Source organism: Hypomesus transpacificus, unplaced genomic scaffold, assembly GCF_021917145.1.
Source record: "Hypomesus transpacificus isolate Combined female unplaced genomic scaffold, fHypTra1 scaffold_221, whole genome shotgun sequence".
In the NCBI taxonomy this organism is placed as follows: domain Eukaryota; kingdom Metazoa; phylum Chordata; class Actinopteri; order Osmeriformes; family Osmeridae; genus Hypomesus; species Hypomesus transpacificus.
The window spans coordinates 77,135-98,974 of NW_025813757.1; the positions used below are offsets into that span (position 1 = coordinate 77,135).

At 47.6% G+C, this 21,840-nt stretch overlaps 2 protein-coding genes across 4 annotated transcripts; one reads left to right on the plus strand and one right to left on the minus strand.

Moving 5' to 3' along the window:
• Window positions 1-381: 381 nt before the first annotated feature.
• Window positions 382-12,079, minus strand: mmp14a (matrix metallopeptidase 14a (membrane-inserted)). 2 transcript variants are annotated; one of them, XM_047014088.1, is made up of 11 exons: window positions 11,968-12,076; window positions 11,574-11,873; window positions 5,380-5,528; window positions 5,055-5,177; window positions 4,351-4,658; window positions 3,891-4,052; window positions 3,412-3,551; window positions 2,944-3,082; window positions 2,653-2,803; window positions 2,262-2,377; window positions 382-2,096 (listed from the first exon to the last, which is right to left on the minus strand). In XM_047014088.1, the coding sequence occupies exons 2-11, from the start codon at window positions 11,667-11,669 to the stop codon at window positions 1,780-1,782; spliced, it is 1,701 nt and encodes a 566-aa protein (XP_046870044.1). In that variant the 5' UTR covers window positions 11,670-11,873; window positions 11,968-12,076; the 3' UTR covers window positions 382-1,779. The 2 variants fall into 2 exon arrangements, with proteins under 2 accessions (XP_046870044.1, XP_046870043.1); XM_047014087.1 differs by having other exon boundaries at window positions 11,574-12,079.
• A 416-nt stretch (window positions 12,080-12,495) lies between these two features.
• lrp10 (low density lipoprotein receptor-related protein 10) lies at window positions 12,496-21,169 on the plus strand. Of its 2 annotated transcripts, none has more exons than XM_047014097.1 (10): window positions 12,496-12,741; window positions 13,343-13,543; window positions 13,827-13,859; window positions 14,144-14,282; window positions 14,500-14,690; window positions 14,942-15,492; window positions 15,740-16,176; window positions 16,352-16,546; window positions 16,672-16,801; window positions 19,112-21,169. In XM_047014097.1, exons 2-10 carry the CDS (start codon window positions 13,495-13,497, stop codon window positions 19,712-19,714), a joined length of 2,328 nt encoding a protein of 775 aa, XP_046870053.1. In that variant the 5' UTR covers window positions 12,496-12,741; window positions 13,343-13,494; the 3' UTR covers window positions 19,715-21,169. The 2 variants fall into 2 exon arrangements, with proteins under 2 accessions (XP_046870053.1, XP_046870054.1); XM_047014098.1 differs by lacking the exon at window positions 12,496-12,741 and adding an exon at window positions 12,928-13,108.
• Window positions 21,170-21,840: the final 671 nt, after the last annotated feature.

Sequence of the window (21,840 nt, forward strand, 5' to 3'; positions counted from 1 at the left end):
TGAGTTGTTGAAATTACCATAATCATATCATAGAATGCACAAAACCACGTGTTTTTTTCTTTGTCTTTACATTCCACGGCCGGGTTTCCCAGATTCGTTAAGAAGCTCTTAACGCTAAGAGCTCATTAGGAGCGTTCTAAGAAAGCTCTAGAACGCTCTTAGAATGCTCCTAAGAAGCTCTTAGCGTTAAGAGCTTCCTATCGAATCTGGGAAACCCGGCCCACATCTTGAGTGATTGAGGTGGCCCCTGTGTGTGTTTGTCTGTGTGTTTCACAATGAAAACACTGATTGGTAACCATAAAACTAAAGTGTATGACACATTTTAGAAAATATGTTTATTCCATTTTATTTAATGAAATACAAGAAGTGAAAAACAGGCAAAACAATCAAATTCCCTTTTATTGATGTTATTATTATTATAAATATAATTACCATTATCATTGTTATCACTAAACCAATTCCACTTCATTTTTTACTTGCGTAAGACAAGAAAACATTGAGCACCATCAAAAATCATTCATAAATAGTATTGTTTAATTGTGTTTGATATGCCAAAGAATAGGGGGAATAGAAACGGCTGTTTATCAAAAAGTACCCCCTCTCTGTGCAGACCAATTTCACCACACAATGACAGAACGCCAACGGCGGCCATTTTGTTAGTTGCCAAGCGATGCCTCTGCCCAGCAGGGCTCGGTATGGCAATGCGTAATAATATAATTCACAACTACACTTAGGACAACAATAATAACAACAACCATAGTCATAATAAAAACAACAACAACATTGATAACGACGATAATAAAATATTACAAAAACAAAACACGATAAGACAACTGTGTTTGGTTGAAAAATGGTACCAGGAAATCAAACATTTGGACAAGCAGCTCTGCTCTGAACATTTAATTAACTGTCTTGGTCTGACAGTTGGAAGATAATTTCATCCTTCCAACCACTACTCCGACTGCTCGTTTTAAGACGAGACCTCACACCAAGGGCCTGAGAGATGAAAGACACGTGGTGAGCTGTGTACAGAGAAACTCACTAAGGAGGATAACAGACCTTTTTTTTTAAGGATATTAGACTATATATCACCGGCGGCCATCTTGATTGTGACCTGTGCCCGTCTGACAGTAACCCTGGAAAACAGGGTGTATGACTGTCTACGCAACCCCATCACACCCCCAACCGTAATCTGACGGAGCTATACTGGTGTACCACACTTCTGTTAAGGGTTACGGGCTCCATGGAGACGTAGTCGTCTCAGGGGCAGAAGGGCGAGAACAAGGTGGGGAAAGAGAGCTATGCTTTGGAGGAGGAACAAAAAGGAATCAAAGTTCTAATCAGACAGCAGTTCAGCTGGATTCGTCAAGTACAGGAGGTGAGTTAGCTGAGGAAGGAGGAGAGAGGAGGGAGGGAAGGAGGGAATGAAAGAGCCATTTTGGTGGATTTATTGTTTTTGTGTGTGTGTTTGCGTAGAGGGGATCTGTTCCATCAGTCAGAACACAGAGCAGTACATGTAAAAAGCTAACATACTAAATACACATGAGTCTTTCCTGATTCAGTTTCTTGTCATCCCGTTCTCTCTCTCACTCTCTCCTGGTGGCATCTACAGCCAACCACCACAACTCCAACTTCAAGCACCCTTTCTTTCTCCTTCTCCATTTCTCCCATCTTTCCTTCATCCCTCCCTCGCTCCCTCCCTCCTTCCTTTTCGCTCTTCATTAAGTGCTCTCTACCTCCCTCTGTGTCCATCTGTCTGTGAGTGCGTGTGCTGTACGCCTACACCTTGTCCAGTAGGGATCTCTGGCAGTACAGGAGGCGTCTCGGTGTGCCGTACTTCCTGAAGAACAACAACGCCCCCAGAGTGAGGACCACGAACACCAATAGGAGCAGAGGGATCACCACAGCCGCTGCGGCTGCCCCGCCCTCTTCTCCCTCCACTTCGATGATGATCACTTCCCCGTCTCTGCCCATAGGCTCCTCCCCCTCGCAGCCCATCCATTCGCTGAGGACAGATTTGGGGTAGCCAGACTCCACCTTCACGTATTGGTTGTTGAACTTCCAGTATTTGTTGGCTTTGTAGAAGTAGGTGTAGGCTGGGGTGGGGTAGAGGGATTAGGAGGTGGAGGGATGGACAGAAAAGGTTAGAGTCAGTCAAATATGTTGTAATAATATGTGGGGCATTTGCTAGAGTTATGGTATGTGTCTGGATATGTTAAGGTCACACTCTCTCCTTCACACACACACACACACACACTTACATCCATCTTCGCTCATGATGGCAGCCTTGATGTTATCCGGAGCACCCTTCCACACACTGATGGGTTTGGGGTACTCGGCGTCCACGGTGCGAGTTTTCTCGTCGAAGCGGTAGTACCTGGCGGACCAAACCAAGATGTCATCCAGGGGAAGGCCACTGGAGGCTGGTACATCGGTATCTAGTACATCTATATCTATGTATCTGGTACATCAGTATATAGTACATCTGTATATATGTATCTGGTACATCTATATCTATGTATCTGGTACATTTTTATCTAGTATATCAGTATCTAGTACTTCTGTATCGAGTACTTATGTATGTGACTTGTAAAGATCACCTACACACACACACACATAAACACACATAAACACACACACAAATACACATACTTTGTTCCTCTGAAGAAGTAGGTTTGTCCCGTGGGAGTGTAGAAGAGAGCAGCGTCCAGCCTGTCTTTGGGCAGCCCAGTACCAAGCTCCTTCAGACTCTTAGGAGAGTCCTTCTCCATGGCCGACTCACTAAACACCCAGTACTTATCACCTGGAGAGAGGTCAGATGAATAAAATGGCAAGGCCAGAGAGACAGATTAAGATGTATAATAGACCAAAATTCGGTACACGATTCGCCACATACTGGTCCACCAGCTAGTTGTATCGGTCAGAATGTCGTTTTAGACGTACCCTTGAAGAAGACAAATTTCCCATCATCCCTCTCGTAGGCAGCGTTGATGTTGGAGGGCAGTCCCTTCCAGAAGTGTCCGATGGGCATGGGGTAACCCTGCAGCACTTTGTTATTACGCACACGCCACAGCCACTTATCCTGAGTACACACACACACACACAGTGTCAGGGCATCCACTCTGTAAGTGTGCATGTGAGCTTGTGCATGTGACCTTGTGTTTACATTTAAATGTAGTCATTTAGCAGACCCTCTTATCCAGAGCGACTTACAGTAAGTACAGGGACATTCCCCCCGAGGCAATTAGGGTGAAGGGCCTTGCCCAAGGACACAACATCATTTGGCTCAGCCGGGAATCGAACTGGCGACCTTCAGATTACTAGCCCAATTCCCCACCGCTCAGCCACCTGACTCCCACCTGCCACCTGACTGTTGGTGTTGTGTGTACACCGCTGACACCGTGTCTTTACCTTGAAGACAAACATCTCTCCCCTGAGGATTGCGATGGTATCAAAGTGGCCCTCACAGACGTCTGGGCCTTGGGTGGGGGTGTCGGGTTTGGAGGGCCTGGTGGGCCGGGGGGGAGGCGGGGGGGCCCCAGACTTTGTCCCTGGGGGAGAGAGAGACACCACATGTTGTTATGGAAACCGTCAATCACATGATCACGTTTTTGGCATCCGTCAGTGCCATCACATTATCTGTGGCTTTAGGAAAACACAAACAAGATCTGCGTTGGTGAAACTCAATGAGAGACACACGAGGCGCATTCTGTGGTTCCTGTACTCCCATTGTTGGGGGTCGGTGTTGTCACCACATTCTAGGGACGTAGCCACAACATCGCAGTGAGATTGCTAGGGCAGTCAGTGTCACTGCCAGACAGTCTGAGGACGCTGATTGTGTGTTTACAAGGACGATGCTACAGGATAGAGAGAGAAAGAGAGAGACCCACCATAGATGGCCTGGATCCCTCTGCGGTCATCGTCCGGGAGCTGGAAGTTCTCCGTTTCCATCCACTGGTAGAAAGGGGCCATGATGGCCGAGGGGTTGTTAGAATGTTCCAGGCCCAGGGCGTGGCCCAGCTCATGGACCGCCACCAGGAACACATCATTACCTAGAGAGAAGGGGGTGGGGGGGGGGGGGGGGGGGGGGGGAGAGGAGAGGAGTGAGTGAGAAAGAGAGAGGAAGGTTCCAAGGGTTTACAAGGTGACTTACACTCAGGTCTATACACACCCTTTGGGTACATTGTAATACAGACTACAGAATTACAGCTTGCGAAAATCCCAGGAAAAACACCAGAAAAAGTTCAGCTTTCTCTTCTCCTCTTCATTTTCATATACACCTCACTCCTCTCCTTTTCTGTCTCACCCCCTCTCTTCTTCTCGCCCCTGCTCCCTCCCCCCTTCTCTTACCCCCCTGGTCGACAGTGCCGGTGGTCCACGGCTCAGCCAGGTCGAAGTGCGTGTCGCCCCCTATGCCCTGCCCCGGGAAATACGCGTGGGCCAGGAAGCCGCCCTCGCCGTCGAAGGGGGTGCTGTCGCCGTGGAAACCCTCGGCGAAGGAGAGCATGATGTCTGCGAACTTGTCGACCTTGTCCCTGATGTGGCTGTAGGGGATCTCCCTGAAGGTCAGAGGGATTTCGCTCTCCCACACCTTGAAGGCCCTGCGGATGGCCTTGAAAGTGGCCTGCTCGCCTACCTTGGGGGAGTAGTTCTGTATGCTGTGCGGAGGAGGGCAGGGGGGGGAGAGTGGAGGCGGATGTTACAATGTGGTTCGGGTTCCGTGCCATTTTGGCTCACCTGTTTTTGATTCATGCACCTATTGCTAAAGACAACTCAGAACTTAAAGTCTATGTTTCGTTTATTTGAGCTAGGTTAGGATAGGCTAATAGGCTAGTTTCTGTAAAGAGAAGTAAAATTAGGTTAAGCAAGGGTAGGTTAGTTTAAGTAAACATAGGTCAGGTTAGGCTAGGCTAAATTATGTTAGGTGATAATAGGTTAAACTAGGTCAGATTAGGTGAGAATAGGTTAGGCTAAATTAGGTTAGGTGAGAATAGGTTAGGCTAGGTTAGGTTAGAATAGGTCAGGCTAGGTTAGGTTAGGCGTCGTGGTCTGACCTGAAGGTGACCTCGTTTTTTTCCCACTTCAGCCCCTGGACGACGTAGCGCTTCCTCCTCAGGTTGCTCTTCAGCTCCGGTCCAAACTTGTCTGGAACGCCGCAGCGTGGCCGACTCATCGCCCTGGCAACAGCACAAAGGGAGGGGGAATTGTCAAAAACTGACTCTCTAAAACAGATACGTTTCTTGTTACTTCAAGTGAAGTAAAAAAAAAAAAGATGAACGTTTTTTTTCCTAGGTACAGTACAAGCTTTGCTTTCAGTCTCAATATATTACTAGTCTAGTTAGTGTAGTTGGTACAGGAACTCTGAGACTAGCTACTCACTGTAGAGTGTTTGTGTCTATGGACCCGGTGACAGTGAGGCCATAGAAGCGCTGCATGGCAGAGATGGCCGTGATGATAGACTTTGGGGAGCGGATGGCCTGGGCCCGAACGTCCCCCGGAGGCAGGTAGCCATACTGCTGTAACCAAGCCTGGAGGAGGGGGCGGAGACAGAGGAGGGGGGCGGAGACAGAGGAGGGGGGCGGAGACAGAGGAGGGGGGCGGAGACAGAGGAGGGGGGGGCGGAGACAGATGAAGGGGGCGGAGACAGAGGAGGGGGGCGGAGACAGAGGAGGGGGGGCGGAGACAGAGGAGGGGGGGCGGAGACAGAGGAGGGGGCGGAGACAGGTGACAGGGTTTAGGTACTGAGGGCATAGGTTTAGGTACTGTTTGGCCCAGATACACAGGGCCAAACACATTCTCACACACAGACACATGCAGACACACAGACACATGCAGACACACATCCAATCTGTGTCTTTCTCCCTGTTGCCTGTTTCTGTGTGGACTTTGCCACATTAATCAAACATACATAAATAACAGATGGCCAACCCCCAGGCTTAGCTAGTCAATGGTTTACCAAACTGTCCACTCTGATAGAGGAGGAATGTAGAAGTAAACAGGACTTGTGTCAACCTGCTGTAAGTGGGTAGGTTTATACTACTTTCTGCTTACTTGTTTGAATGTGTTTGTGTGGTGCGTAAGAATAAGACAGGGAGAGAGGGAAAGGAAAATTCAAAGAGTATGCGTGTTTGTGTGTGTGTGTGTGTGCGTGTATGGACATGAGGGAGGCGTGGGAGGAGGAAACTTTGTCTAGGGTATTTGCTTAAATTGATGCTCAGTTGACTTTGAACCAAAGCTGTGTTTTCCCCCGGAACACAAACACCCTCCCTTACAACAGCAAACCCACAGAGCCCTGCAAGAAAGGGAGACAGAGGGAAAGAGACATAGGGAGAGAGAGAGACATAGATACATAGAGAGAGAGAGAGACATAGGGAGAGAGGGAGGGAGAGAGAGAGAGAGACATAGGGACAGCAGAGAGAGACATAGGGAGAGAGGGAGAGAGAGAGAGGGAGAGAGACATAGGGAGAGAGTCATGAAAGCCGAATCATGAAAATCATTTTCTTATTGCGAGGGTTTTGGCTACGTAGCTTTTTGAATACACCCTCAGAACAGGCCAATCCCTGCGAGCAGCTGTGCTTAACTTGGGGGCTTAAAAGGAAACTCTGAAAATGTTGTTGTGGGGTCGTAAGTAGAGATGAAAGCAGAGCTCAAAGCCAAATAAAGCACGGGATCTAGTTTAAGATGATGTCATTTGAGTTGTGACGACCCACAACTGTGTATTCCATGTGACGAATATTACCCAAAACAGTATCTTCCAAAAAATATACTCTTGAGCAATATTTTGGAGTATTTCAGTAATACCCTGCCCCCTCTCTCTCTAGTCTGATGGATAAATACTGCTGGATCAAAAATTGTAGCAGTTGGCTCCACTCCAGACTGTAATATAACTGTTGTAGACCTGAGCGATTGCTAGGCTAAGCTTGTTTGACAATTTGCTAATTTAGTTGGTTTCCTGGATCACAATTTTTTTTATCCCCAAATCTACGTATGTGTGTGTGTATGAGTGTGTGTACTCCTCAAGACAGACAGCCAGAGTGTCTCCATTTTTACCACAAATGAAGTCAGTGTAATTACACAGCATTCCATTATAATCTTCCCATCCCAAACCTCTGTTCTTTCGCCATTGTTCTTTCTCTATTCACCCCTCAATCCCTCCTGTCTAAAGCCCAGGTATCCATGTATTCATGTATCCAGGTATCCCCCTTCTAGAGACACCCTCCTGCTACGTGTGAGTGGGAATTTGGTTTTCATGCCTCTCATACATTTAGTATGTAGTAGAAGATCATTTACGGTGTTAGGGCATATTTGGATTAAAAGAGCGAGTGAAAGAGAGGAGTGTAAAAGTGAAATACTAACTGATGTGTAGCTAGCTCCTGGGTACAGGTATTGCCATATATACAGACGGACACAAGAGAGCAGTGAGGGGAATTGAACGAGGCTCTGTTATGAGAGGTAACCCTCTCTCTTTTCCTGCTCTTCCTCTCTCTCTCTCTCCCCCCCCCCCCCCCTCCCCCCCCCCCCCCCTCTCACTTTCATTAACACACAGATAGGGTTGACCCTCGTATTAAACCCCATATGTCTTTGTCTGTCTCTGTTTACTTCTCCTCCTATCTCACTTAACCCCCTTTGTCCCCCACTCCCTCCCTCTCTCACTCCCTTTCACACTCCTTCACTTCCCACTCCCACTTCACTCCTCCCTCCTTCCATCCCTCTCTCTGGACTTGCTTCTCTGACTGCTCCTAGTGTGTGCAGTGGCTCCACTGTGGTGACCAGTCTGGCTCTGTAAAAACACTCTCCGCTACGGCGGACGAAAAGCCCCCCCCCTCGTCCCCCCTCGTCCCCCCTCGTCCCCCCACAACCATCAAGACCTCTCCTTTCTCCACCCAGGGGCCTCCCATCATTCCTGCAACCATGCCAGCAATCCCAGCATGCCCCTCACCTCTGGAACTCCCACAACTCCCAGTCAAAGGTTCTATTTAGTTCAGGTTCTACATGGCGTATATTGTCGTCAGGGCCTTGAGGTAACCTAGCTGCAAATCCATGTGTGTACAGGACTAAGTCCATGTGGAGGCAGTTTTTTTGTAAACAGAAGCACAGGCCTAGGCAGTGTGGCTAGGATGACGTGCAGTCTGAAGAAATGCATTAAAACAAGAGGCAGACAGTACTACTGTTTCATCCTTTATGTACTAGATTTAGGAGAACAAATATCTACAATTAACCGTTTTTACAGTTTTTCTTCTCCTGGAACACATCCCTTTTTTTCTTGAATCAGGAAGTAGATGAAAAGTTTGAGAGACAGAGAGAGATGACTCGAGTAACACAGCCCTCCAATCACAGGGCACTGCGGTGGCACTGCTGAACATTCTCATGTGACACTGAGCCGCTCGCATCACAAGAAGGTGTCTCCGTGGCATGGCTATACATAAAGTGTGGAGTCACGACAGCGTGGACCTTGCCAAACAAGCAACAGCCCTGACACTGCTTGTAACAACACGTCTGCGTTGACAAAGTGCTTGGTTAGTATCAGGCCTTCATCTTAGGCTCCACTGCTCAACCATGCATGCAGTCAGTGGTGCATGTGTCTGGCCTACACAGACAACCACACTGCTCCACATGGGAAGGAATCCTGCAATCTCTGCCAAGTGTTTAAGACACTGCAGATAAGTGGCGTTGAAAGAACCTTCTCAGTCTTTTGTCAAAGATTGGTCTTTTATAGTTGATCTGGTATGCATCAGTCTGACAGCTCAAAGGAGACCTTTTCTGGGTTTTCACCTTTAAAAAAAGAGTTAGATTGAGAACAGTGAGAGCGTGAAGAAAAGGTTGAAAGAAACGGAAGGAACCGGAAAAAATGGAACACAGCGACAGAAAGACACGTGAAAAGTGAGAAAAAGCGGGGGGGAAAGACATTAAAATGAGAGCGGTAGAAAGAAGGGAACGCCGGGAGAGGAGTAAACTGAATTTTAAATTGAGGGAGACAGACTGACTCAGTCGTTCCCCTCGGTCTGTGCCAACGGAAAAAACGGAGCATTCTGGTCCTGAGCGAGCGACTGGGTTTGAGGTTCTCAGTGCCTGCCTCGCGTGGCGGCGCGTCTGACCCAGTTCCTTTCAGACCAGCGCCGCGCCGGCCTAGCAGGAGAGAAGCCTGCCTTCAGACACAACCAACGCATCTCTTTATAGAGAATAGCTTCATGTGGAGGGTTCACACGGAGCAAAACACAGGGACACGGTTGGAAGCACCAGAAATACTTCCCTCACTACATCAGAAGTAGCCAGGTAGGCCCTCTTGACACTGCATGTCGAATTCAGTTGCTCTGCACGGCACAGTTGAAAGACTCAATCTTGATGCTTGTCATCAAGGGCTAAAGGCCACAGGGCAAGGTGTGTTGGATCAGATAAACACACCCAATTCTCCTCAGAAGTCCATCAGTTTCCCATTTAGCAGATAGACAGACGATTATTCATCTGGACATTTCCAAAGCACGCACTCGACCTTCACCCAGAGCTCTCCACATGCTTCAAGGGTACAACAACAACCAGAGTGCTCTAGGTATGGTGAACCTGACCCATATGGGCTCCTAAACCCTCCATGATCTCTCCCTCTGATCACCCAACACAGGGCTCCAGCTGGACGGTGTTATCCTGCTTCTCAAACATCAAGGTCTTCAAACCAAAGATGGTCGGAAGCAAAAACTGTAGTTTTTCTCATTTCCAGGGGTCTCTGAAAACTGTGTACGTTCGGTGTAGGTCTATACTCGTCATACTCAGTCAGAGTCAGGGAGTCAGATGGCTTAGCGGTGGGGGAGTCGGGCTGGTAATCAGAAGGTTGCCGGATCGATTCCCCGCTGTGCCAAATGATGTTGTGTCCTTGGGCAAGGCACTTCACCCTACTTGCCTCGGGGGGACTGTCCCTGTACCTACTGTAAGTCGCTCTGGATAAGAGCGTCTGCTAAATGACTAAATGTAAATGTAAATGTACTCATACCAGGTCAGTATGTAATGGTGTGTTTGTGCGACAGTAAAAAAGCTCCATACTAAGTCAACAAGAGGAACGACACTGAATCATTTTCTGGCACACATGCTTTAGTATTTCCCAACATAGCTGCAAAACACTGGTGCTGTATGTAGAAACGTGCTCAAATCCATCAAGCATCTCCTTCAAGTTAACTATCCGGTTGCACGGTACAGTGTGACTCTATCAAACATTGCTTTACCTAAAAACCAACCCCCCCCCCCCCTCCATTTCACTGTGTTATAGAACCTCAGTAGGTGTCTTTGTGGGGGGGGGCAGTCCGACTGACAGTGTCTGGACTGACTCAAACACCGGCTGTTTGTGGTCACTGACTCAGAAGGGTCTGACTGGCTCTCTGCTTCCTGTCTCCAAAGATCGAGTCTCCATACTGTATACTTTTACTGAGATGAGAAGTGAATTAACCTTTACTGAAAAGGACAAAAAGGGGAAACACATGACAACTATTTTGGGGAATATGAAAATGACCTAACAAGGGCCTGATGTCTGGAAATACGTCAATACCAATAATTGACTGTATTGCACCATCCAACAAGGAACGAACCCCCCTCTGCAGTCAGACAGTCTCTGACCTGTAGATCAGGCCACTGCATGACTACTGGCCAGGTGTGCTGCTCACAGGTTTGAGTGGAGAGTCGTGATCTGAAATACGTAGACAATAGTTGTAAAATCACAGAAGAGGCGCCAGCCAGCCATGGACTATATCATTTGGAGGTGGCAAAATAAGCTTGTTCAGGTCGGCTCTTTAATGCATTCTCAGTTTCAACACGCGATGCCTCTGGCCCAAACGGAGCCTTCATGTCCAGTATGCTGAAACACAAAACAACTTCCTCCCCAGCCTGCCTGCCTCCATCTCTCCCTGTCTCTCTCTTTCTCGCTCCCTCCCTCCCTCCCTCCCTCCCTCCCTCCCTCTCTCTCTCTCTCTCTCTCTCTCTCTCTCTCTCTCTCTCTCTCTCTCTCTCTCTATCTCTATGTCTCTCTACACAGGACAGATGAAAATCATTACACTTCCCCAACCCCCCCCCCCCCCCTCCCCCTGCCTTCCATATCCTCACCTCCCCCAGTCTGAACAAAGCAGCTGAGTTGAGTTTTCAAACATGTGTAATGTCCCCCATCCCACCCTATTCCAGACCACAATATTAGAGTCATGACATTTTTCTGACTACACTCCTGTCTCTTTGTTCCTTGGCTTTTGTTGAGATGGTTTCTGGTTTGACCCACTGATGTGGTTTTGACTGTCAACGCTATGAACAAAATATCACACACAAAAACAGAGAAATAAAAAACAGTGCATGTTACTGGAAGACTGACATTATGGACTGGATTACAAAAATATATATATTTCTCAAGTGCCCCTTATACATTTAGATTATAGGGTTTGTGGAATATGCTTACGCTCGATTCTAAAATGGATAAATGTACAACGGTAACACCACATTGTTATTTGCTTCCAATGACTTTGTCATAACAATAATGTAAATGTAAAATGCTTGATTGGGGGAATAAGACCTACAGTATATAATGCAATACAATATTTATTTCTTACCTCAGCTCTGATTTCTTTTTCCGATGAGACAGCACCAAAAAACAGATAGCAGGCCAGCGATAGTAGCTGGATCAACTTTTCAAGCCGGGGTAACATTCCTCAATCTTAAAATTAACCACAGAAACACTACAAAACGTATTATTGTGGCTTCCAGTCGTTCTGGTCACAACATTCAAGAAAAATGCAGTTAATCCTTTAGGATACTATAAAACGCAAAATAGTTTGCTTGGAACTTTGGTATTTGTCCTCAGTGCCTCTTTTTGCAGTTTCTTTTATGCGCAACAAATCCTTTGTGATAGCCTGCAACACAAATAAACAGGGACTCAATCTACAGTGTTCATATGTTCAATGTCCAAAAACCGTTAAATCTCAGCTCATATTTCTCCTTTGTCACCTCCAGCGCTTCCCTGTCTTCACTATTTTGACATCAGTAGGCTATCTTGTGGACGTGGTCAATCTTCAGCGCTAGTGGAGTTGGCTGGAGAGTAGGCGAGGCAAAAATAAGTTTTTAAGTTCCACCCTCCACCAGATGTGACGCCTGTCTTTCAGAACAGATGTGTCTATCTAAGCATTCTGTTAATTCAATAAATTCATTGAAAAATAACTAGACAATTACGGCCTCTGAGAATGTTTTTCGGTTTTAGACTACTTTAGAAAAGATTGCCCTTGGGACTCAATGAGATTGTAAGAGCTCAGTCACATTAGTGACCATGCTTATTAATAACAATTAAACATATGAATTCCAAAAACGAAAATGAAGGCTACGTTATCGTGTGCAAGGTTTCCCGAAGCCTTCAGGTTTCAAGCATGTCAAGTGGTCCACTTGATCAACAACCAGGTTCAGCTATTTTTTGGTGATAAGCCTACTCAGAACCTTTGCTGACACCTGGCGGTTAATGCTCAAAGTACACCTTCAACTTCCCGGTAACGTGAATAAGACATTGAAAATCTAAGCAACGTTACGTCAAGCGAGGGGAAATCCTCCGAAGATTCTGAATGAACAGAATCAAACTTTTCGAGGATGAAGCAGAGATGTATAATATAGCCAAAGAGTTAGCAAAGTGACAAGCTTGATAGTTTCACAGTTTGTCCTACCCCTTTCCTGTCATTCAGTAAACAATACGGAAGTCACACTGAAGTCTGATGTCAACAAAAATACGGCAGAAGGGTAGGCTTTCAATGTCGTTATTTTAATCATGTCCAGTTCAATTTGTGATTGTGTATTTTTGTATACAGATCAGTTCTCAAAATTATGATTATATTCATTTCGAATGTCACGGTCGGGAAAACGTGACGGACGAAAAGAGTGAGCTCAGTTAGCTACAGCAGTAGCCAGCTAGCTACTAGCGTTACTAGCTAGATAGCTACATATCGAAAGTTTGCGGGGGCGATGGTCGGAACGAAAGGCCTAGTATTAACAAGAAGTAAAAAAGATTAGAGCGGCTAGCTAAAGTACTTTGTCTAGATCCTTCGTGTTTGAGTATTAAGCTGGTGGTATAGCGAAGCGAACGGTGAAAGCAGAAGCTGTAAGAACGGTATCCGTAACAATCACAATGTGTTCTTTCTCGTATTCAGACAACTCCAACCATAGACATGTATATATGTCTATGACTCCAACCTTTGAGACACGGATTGTTGTTGAATTTCATAATTCCTACTGTAGTATAATAGGCTAGAACCGTCGCGCCAAACGTTATTACTGAATGTTGTGGATTTTATTGTCAACACGCCCATGTTTTAGCAACTATTTCTGTGTTATTTCCCCCTAGGTTAAGTCTTCCTGATCTGTACCACGATGGCACCGTTCTTCAGTGTGAACTGAGCGATGTAGACCAAGGAGTCTTTTTCCCTACGCTGTTTTAATTTTTTTTACATTTTATTTTCATGAGCCCTCACTTTTTAAAGGACAACCGTCATCAGAATGACTATCTCATCCAATATTTGCGTGTTTTACCTTTTGTTCATAACAGGTCAGTAAATGTCCAACAAGCATTACAACCCTTTGCTTTGAAAATGTGTTGAATTTGAGAAACCCACTATTGCGTTTACATCCCATTGACATGCCAGCGTTATGGTGACACAACTAGCTAAGGCGAAGCAGTTAGGGGTCAGTCACGTGTCTGAGGAATATTTTGTACTGATGAGGGACTTGTAATGGCAATTACACAGTGCCACTCGAATTCTTCCATAACAGACTCCCGTTACATTTGCAGTTTGTAATGTTTTTTTCCCCTTCTTCCCATGGACTTACAGCCTACTGCAGTCTGGAGCTGACCACAAGTTCAGGTGAGATGAGATGTAGCTGTACTGGTTAAAGTAGGAGGAGTGGGGTGGGGTGGGGGGGTGAGTCTTCACTTCATACTTTCAGACACGTCCTTCTACCGAATAGGCTTATGAAGTTACGTTGTACTGTTTTTAGTTCCCTATGTTAAAGTCAGGGTGGGGTTGTGTACCTGTACCATTCCAACCTAACAGTGTCATTACATAACATGCTCCTTGGCTTTAGAACAGAAGAAAGCCCTTAGGAACCCAGTGAAACATTCCATTCTATTCTTCCTTCCGCGTTCTAGCTCGCTGTGGACGGTCTCCCATCGTTCTGGAAGCCAGGCGGGGAGAGATCCAAAGTTCCGCCCGCCACAGCTGGTTGTTTCACTCCTTTGACTGTACCTGGCAGATCCAGTCGAGAGAAGGAGAACCTGTTGTCATCAGGTTAGTTGAATAAAGCAATCCCACGTAGATGGTGAAGGAATGTATCCTGTGTCATGGGGGCTAAACAAACATACTCAATAGTAGTTAACTAAAGGGAGCATTGTGTACTATCACTTCCAAAGCTACAGTTATTCATCGTGTGTTTGTGAATTCATTGCAGTTTAACAATCTAAGCTATTGGAATCAACTACAATCCACTGTCCAATTCCATTCTCAGTTTCTCCCAGTTCTCGGCACACTGCAAGAAGGAATGGGTGTCTCTGACGTCGGAGAACACAGACCCCGTCAGTCTCTGTGGGTCCAAGCTGCCCTCACCGATGGTGTTCCCCGGGGGAAACATCAACGTGACGCATCACTTCCTGCCTCACTTTTACCCTGTTTCTACATTTCACCTGGCTTACACCAGAGGTAGGCTGTTGATGATGCAGCCGGATGATTTTCTAATGGGGAATGTCCCAGAATACATGTGTGGATTGATCTCATCTCATCCCATTCTCTGTCTCCCTTATCTATCACACCGTCTCTTTACCCATCGTTCCTCCCATACATTCCCTGTCTTTCTCACTCTTGCCTTGCTACCTCTCTCATTTCTAATTCTCTCTCCCTCCTTCTCCCTCCTTCTCTCCCTCCGCCTCCCCCTTCCCGTCATCCCTCCCTAGACTCGGGCGCCTGTCCCGTGACAGACTTCGAGTGCCTGGGGGGTCACTGCCTGCCTCTGTCCTGGCGCTGCAACGGCCAGGTGGAGTGTCTGGGCGAGGGCGAGGCCCTGGGCACGGACGAGCAGGGCTGCGAAGAGGAGGCGGGAATCCTGGAGCGCATCCTCCATGGCACCACGCCGGACCCCGCCCCCGCCGCCCAGCCTCACCCCGAGAGCGGGTCCGACCAGGCGGAGGGCGACGGGAATAGCCAGGTGGAGAGGGAGAGCGGGTGGGTGCTGAGCGGGATGGACGTGCCGCTTCTCCTCCCTTCTCATAAACTCTCCCGGGTCACGCCCGCGCCCGTGGACTGGCCTTGCGGGGGCCTCCTGCAGACCTTCTACGGGACGTTCTCCCCGCCCGTCATCCGTGGCCCCTCGCTGCTCTGTGTGTGGACGCTAGACCCCCAGGACTCCCGGCCCCTCAGGCTGGACCTGCAGCAGCTGGAGCTGGGTCCTGGGGACACCGTCACCATCACCAACAGGCAGCAGGGCACGGGGGAGCAGGTGAAATCCGTAAGTTTTCATTGGGTGTGATCGATGTAATCTCTCTCTTTTGCTCTCTTTTTCTTTCTCTCTCTGTCTCTTTATCTTTATCCATCTTTCCTCCCAAACATTCCTCGTCTTTCTCACTCTAAGCTATTGGAAGGCGTGAATGGACTGTTATGAAAACACAGCGACAGGGTTTAGGGAGCAGAGTGAAAGAGCGCTTTCGGGCCATCACTCGGGCTGACCTCCTTTCCCTCTGCTCCCTCTCCGCCAGATCACCAGCGTCTCCAACTACAAGTCGGTCCTGGTAGAGTCCCACACCGGCCTCCTCTCCCTCATCTACCGCACCCTGCCTGGCTCCGAGGGCCGAGGCTTCAACGCCACCTACCGGGTGGGCACCTACTGCCCCCCCTGGGAGGGGCGCTGCGGGGGGCCGGCCGGGGGCTGCTACACCCAGGAGCAGCGCTGCGACGGCCACTGGGACTGCCCCGAGACGGGCAAGGACGAGCAAGGCTGCAGAGGCTGCCCCCGGGAACAGTTTCCCTGCGGGGGCGCGGGGCAGAGGGCGGCGGTGCCGGGGCATTTCGTGGGTCGCCCCGTGTGTTTCCCGGCTAAGGAGAGGTGTAACTACCAGCTGTACTGCGCCGACGGCAGCGACGAGAGGGACTGCACCATCTGCCAGCCCGGGACCTTCCACTGCGACAGCGACAAGTAGGGACGCATGTAGAGATCTGGCGTCGCCTTTAAACACACCTGTATTGGTGTCTCGGTCGGCATGTCTTAAAATGACAATATTCACAGGAAATGGTAGCTTGGGGGAGGGTATGTTAGCGTACCTGTGAAACAGTTACGCAGTGCTCAGCTGGTTCTTCTGCGTGTGCCACAGGTGTGTGTTCGAGAGCTGGCGCTGCGACGGCCAGGTGGACTGCAAAGACGGCACGGACGAGCTCAACTGCACCGCCATGCTGCCCCGCAAGGTCATCACCGCGGCGACGGTGGGCAGCCTGGTGTGCGGCCTGCTCTTGGTCATCGCCATGGGCTGCACCTGCAAGCTGTACTCGCTACGCACCCGGGAATACAGGTCAGCGCTCTGCTCGACCCAGAGACAGCTCACTGCTTTTGATCTTTTGTTTCTCAGCCAAGGACCTTGTTTATCTCTCATGGGTCTTTTGAAATGTTTTTTTAATAGCTTTGTTTTTCCGGCAGCATGTTTGCTCCAATCAGCCGCCAAGAGGCGGAGCTTATCCAGCAGCAGGCCCCGCCCTCCTATGGTCAGCTGATCGCCCAGGGGATCATACCTCCAGTGGAGGACTTCCCCACAGAGAACCCCAACGAGGTGAGAGAAGCACCACCGAATAAGAACACCATAGGGACATTGAAAACATCCACTTTGTTTACAGGTGGATGTAACCTGGTAAAGTGTATAAATCAGTGCTCAGTCAAAATGAGTCTTTATTCTGACAGTCCAGATATTTCTCACCCAGGTCACTTCACAGGAGATTAGAATTACTATCAATTCATGACGTTTCAGCAGGTATCCAGTCTCCTCAGTAAACTCAGAACCCTTCCGTTAGGTCCCTCCACCCCCTCCTACCAGAGTCAAGGTGGCTGCAGATAAGGCAGGTCAGGCGGCCTGAATGAGCTCATTATCTGGCCTGTGGGCCAGCAGGGCCAGGAGCCTGGTGGTGGTGGAGGTAGATAGAGTTACCCTAACCCTCACAATGGAGGACCTCTATAAGCAGCTTTATAGTTTGGTGCAGACAGCTGAAGGGGGGTGGGGGGGGGGGGATTAACAGTCTCAGACAAAGCAGGCTCTGTCTGGCTAACTGTACTGTTCATATAGTAGTTCACCCTGGCTAGGAAGAGTCTTTAGCTCGTCTTAAAGGGGCAATTGACTGGGTTTTTTGGGTATTTCACACTGTTCCTTAAGGTCTCCAAATAGGGTATGTAACATTGGTTGGGTTGAAAATGGCCCGGGTGCTGTTCTATGCCCTCTGACAGATCCTCTGAAATGTTCCCGGGAAAAAACAATAGCTTTTCTCCTTTTATGGTATGCTCATTAATATTTAGATCAGCTGCGCGCTGATTGGTTGGTTATCAACGAGTGAAGCTGGGAGCAAAAACGCAACACAGCCAACAGCAGCACTCGCTGAAACACCGAAGTTGGAGACTTGAAATAAAAACGCGCAAATAAATCTATTGTGTCTACACAACACTGTTTTCAACAGATTGACTATTACTTGTTTCCACTTCTGTTGTTGAAGCAAACTGGATTGACTTAGGTGGGTAGAACGTTAGGCTACAGCTTAGCAACCAAACCATATCGTGATTCTACTCGGCTTCAGTTAGCTAGCTAGGCTAGCTCTAGATATCTTGCTGTAAAATAACATGACAAAGATCTGGACAAACATGCATCGTAAATTGTAGATTTTCATTACACAGGTTATTTATTTGAATGAAACACAGTCAGGAACATGAATCAACGTTAGCCCCATTGCCAATAAACTAGGCTAAATGATCACACATACTACCTATGCTCTTGGGTTAACTAGCAAGCTAAACTTGTTTACATGCCTACAGTCTAGGTGTTACTAGTAACAGTTACTAGCAATGCTAACGTATCCTGTATCTAGAACCTGCCTTTCTCCAGTTCTTTCAAATAGATTATCTAGACAGGCGTTAGCAATAAGCCAGACTGCAGTTCGTTTTCTGGCTATTTTTTGGAAGCTTCCCTTCTAATGCCGACTACAGCTAGTCTAGCTAGAGTCATTTGATGTGTGTAGAAACGTATTTAGCATTCTACCTGGTATGCTATATACAGAAAACATTAGCATTGTTAATAACTGTTAGCACAACATCATACTGTCCTTATAGCTTGCGGTTGCAATGAGCATACGGTTGGAACAGCACCTCTTTCCAGGTTCAGCTTCCTAGCATATCCTGCTTGAAATTGTCCAAGGTTGTCAAAACTGTCTTGGGTGAAATGTTCAGAGCAAATTAATGATTGAGTGTCGAACTTCGCGGGGATCTTCTCATAGACAACAGCAGCCATGCCTGTTGAATGTTTGGCTCCTTGGGAAGACTGTGAGTGTTAGCCTTCCCTGTACAGCCTGGAACACAGCATTTACGACCGTGGTCCATTTTCAATATCCTTGTTATAATTCAAAACGTTCTTCTTTGTAATTCCTTATAAGTAGCCTACACAGAGCAGCGCGCAGCTAAACTAGTATCGGAGATAGACGCTACCTCGGGCTGGTCTGAATGTAAATTCTGGGGCGTGACAAAGATACAGACCAGAGCCAATAAGAGGGCGATCACCGGTCCTACGTAGGACCGGTGGCTTTGTTGAAAAGCTAGCGTTTTACAGCCAAATTTTTTCTTTTTGAGATTTGAATAGGAAAAAGGTGTCAATGGACTTTGATATTCACGGTATGTTCAGTTTACCCTCCGAACTGTCGTTTTTCAACAATGACAAGGTAAAATCGGTTTTGCAGTCAATTGCCCCTTTAAGAGTTGTTTAGTGAGGATTTGTGGTTTTGTTGTAATCCTGCCTGTCATTCTTTGAAATGGGAATGTGAGTAACTTTGTTACTGTGGTATTGTTCCCTCCCTCTCTGCTCTTTCTGTTATACTCCTCTCCTCCTCAGTCCTCTTCCCTCTCTCTGAGAGGCATCCTTCAGCTGCTCAGGCAGGACGCCGGCAGCTCCCCTCGTCGTAGACGCCGGCCCCGATTCATCCGCAGGGCCGTCCGTCGCATGAGGAGGTGGGGCCTCATCCCCCGCCCCGCCTCCCGGCCCGCTCAGGCGTCCGCCTCTGCCGCACAGCAGACGGACGCCCCGCCCACTAGTCCGGAAACGCGTCAGTCAAGTCCCACAACCTGCTCATTGGCCGTGGAAGCTGTCAATCAGCCAGTGCCCCTGAAACTACGGTTGCTGACACAGACAGAGCAGCAACCGAGCCTACCGCCACCGCCAACTGCCCCTCTATCACTACCTCCAGCCCCCCCGGTGTCCCCCAGCCATGCCACCCCCCCAGTGGCAATCCCCCCCTGCAGTCCCTCTCTGGCCTCGCTCTTCCATTCCCTGGGCCTCAACCTCTCTCTCTTCCGGCCCTCCCCTTCCTCCTCGCTCACCTCGCTCCCTCTGTCCGCTTCCCCCTCTTTCTCTTCCTCCTCGTCGGATGACGAGGTGCTGCTCATCCCCCTCTCCGAAGACGTCGCCTCCGAGGACGACGTTCCCATGCTCACCTGAGGCCCCTCCCCCCCCTCCCCCTCGCGTCCTCCCCCTGCTCCTCTCAGAAACACTCCTTCCTAAACTAGAACTCAAGCACAGGTCGGCAGGGCCTGCTTCAGGTCTCTCTGTGCTTGTCCCGTGCCTTTTTAAAATGCATCGCGTTGGATCTGACGACTAAAGGAATCAAGTATGTAATGATTATATGTTATTGGGTGGGAAACCACCTTGAGAAAGTGTGTGTGTGTGCGTCTACCTGTATGAGTGTGTGTTTGAGGGTGTATCTATGATGGTGTGGATGTGGTGGGGGGGGCGGGGGGGGGGGGTTGAGTCTATTTGAATGTGTACATAATACCTAAAAGTGGTGTGTGGAGGAGGTTAACTTTGCACAGAGTATCTTACCCATCCTTTTAATGTACGCTATTGTCACTTTTTTTGTCACAAAAACTTTGATTCTGCATTATGTGTGAGTGCACGTGCAGTTTAGTATTTTTAAAAGGTTTGTAGAAAGCAGTGTCGACCTTCTAAGGTTGGGGTCACACACAGCTTACCTGTGCCACTGGTTTGATAGAAATATTATAGTCCCCGATTTCAGTGCCTTTTAGAAGTGTGTCCTGTAGATGTCTTGAAACCTGAATGATTGCACACAGTGTCACACACACACGGACACACTGTCTCACACACACACACACACACACAAATGCACACTTATATCCCACAATCAATGGCTTTATATCTGACAATGCATGTTATTTCTGCAAGCTGGCAATAATATTTGGGGACCTTCCTTTTTGTGTATGACGACGGTGTAACGATTTGTGTGTTTTTTAGCGTGCGCGTCCTCTAGTGGGGCAGCGTACAGAGCATCAACGAGTGTGTAAATAATGTACGTCTCCACACAAATTGTGACGTTCGACTGACGACAATCTCCTCACGTGGGACCTGTCTGATTCAGAGAAGTCTATGTAAGAGTGCAACCAATGACGTTAGTTTCGTGATACTTCCGTGAAATCTCATTGGACAATCCAACTCTGCCTGGTAACAAATTCTGTCCAAAAGACACAGACTTGTTGTTACAGATCTTGGTATAGACGGCTCTGGGGAAGATCACTCGGTATGTGTGAACGTGAGTGGCCGTTTTGATAGGTCACCACATTCACACAAACATCATCTTAAACATCACCCCCACATGAAAGTTACATTTATGCTTTTGACACAATGGAAAATGAAGCGTGTGGTATTTTGTCTATCATATCCTAGTTTCTTTGCTTTTATTCAGAAAATGACTTGCTTTTTTTTGTTTGTTCTTAAATTTTTCAGTTGACTTGGTTGTTATTGAATGTATTAAAGTAAAAATGGACAGCTTGGATGGTATGTTTTAAACTTAAAATGTAATGAATTGAAGAGAGTGATATTATTAGGGTCTATTTCACTGTACATACAGTTGTGGCTGAGATTAAACAATTTGCACTTTTACTTTTGTTCTGTGACTTCATTGCGTGTGTGTGTTTGTATTGTTTGTGTGTGTTGTGGTGAATGTAAGGCGTCAGACAAGGTGCTGTAAATTAAAAAGCTATAGAAAAGGGGAAGACTAAAAGTACATTGTGCTCTGTCTTCAGGAAATTCATCACCCAAATGCGATGTCACTCCGGACAAAGGACGACTATGAACACTACAGGTCAATTAAACGCCAGAGCGCTGCGGACGCTAAAAGCAACTCACATACATAGAATTAAGCACAACGGGTTTTTCAGAAAGCTTGTGAGAGTGAAAGAGCACCAAGGTTAAAGAAATGTGATATAGAAAAAAATGGTCCAGATAACGTCGACTCGGGTGGATGTTTAGGAGATTGAGATGCCACGTTTTGAGCGCGAGGCTGACTTCAAGAGCAGGTGAATCTGACAGGGACATATTATAATTCTTCATCAGTTTTTTCACTTTCCTCTGTGTGGAGTTTAGTAGAATGGAATCAATTAACCTAAATTAATTATAATCGTATATAGCTTTAAACACTTTTTTTTTACCGCTCGAGTTCCTGCCCTCATACTTGTCCCGACCAGACTTATTCGAATGTTATTGTCATCACGTTACCTTCGTAAATACATTTTATAATCGGCCACCGAGGTCTTTTGAAATTTCTGCCATTT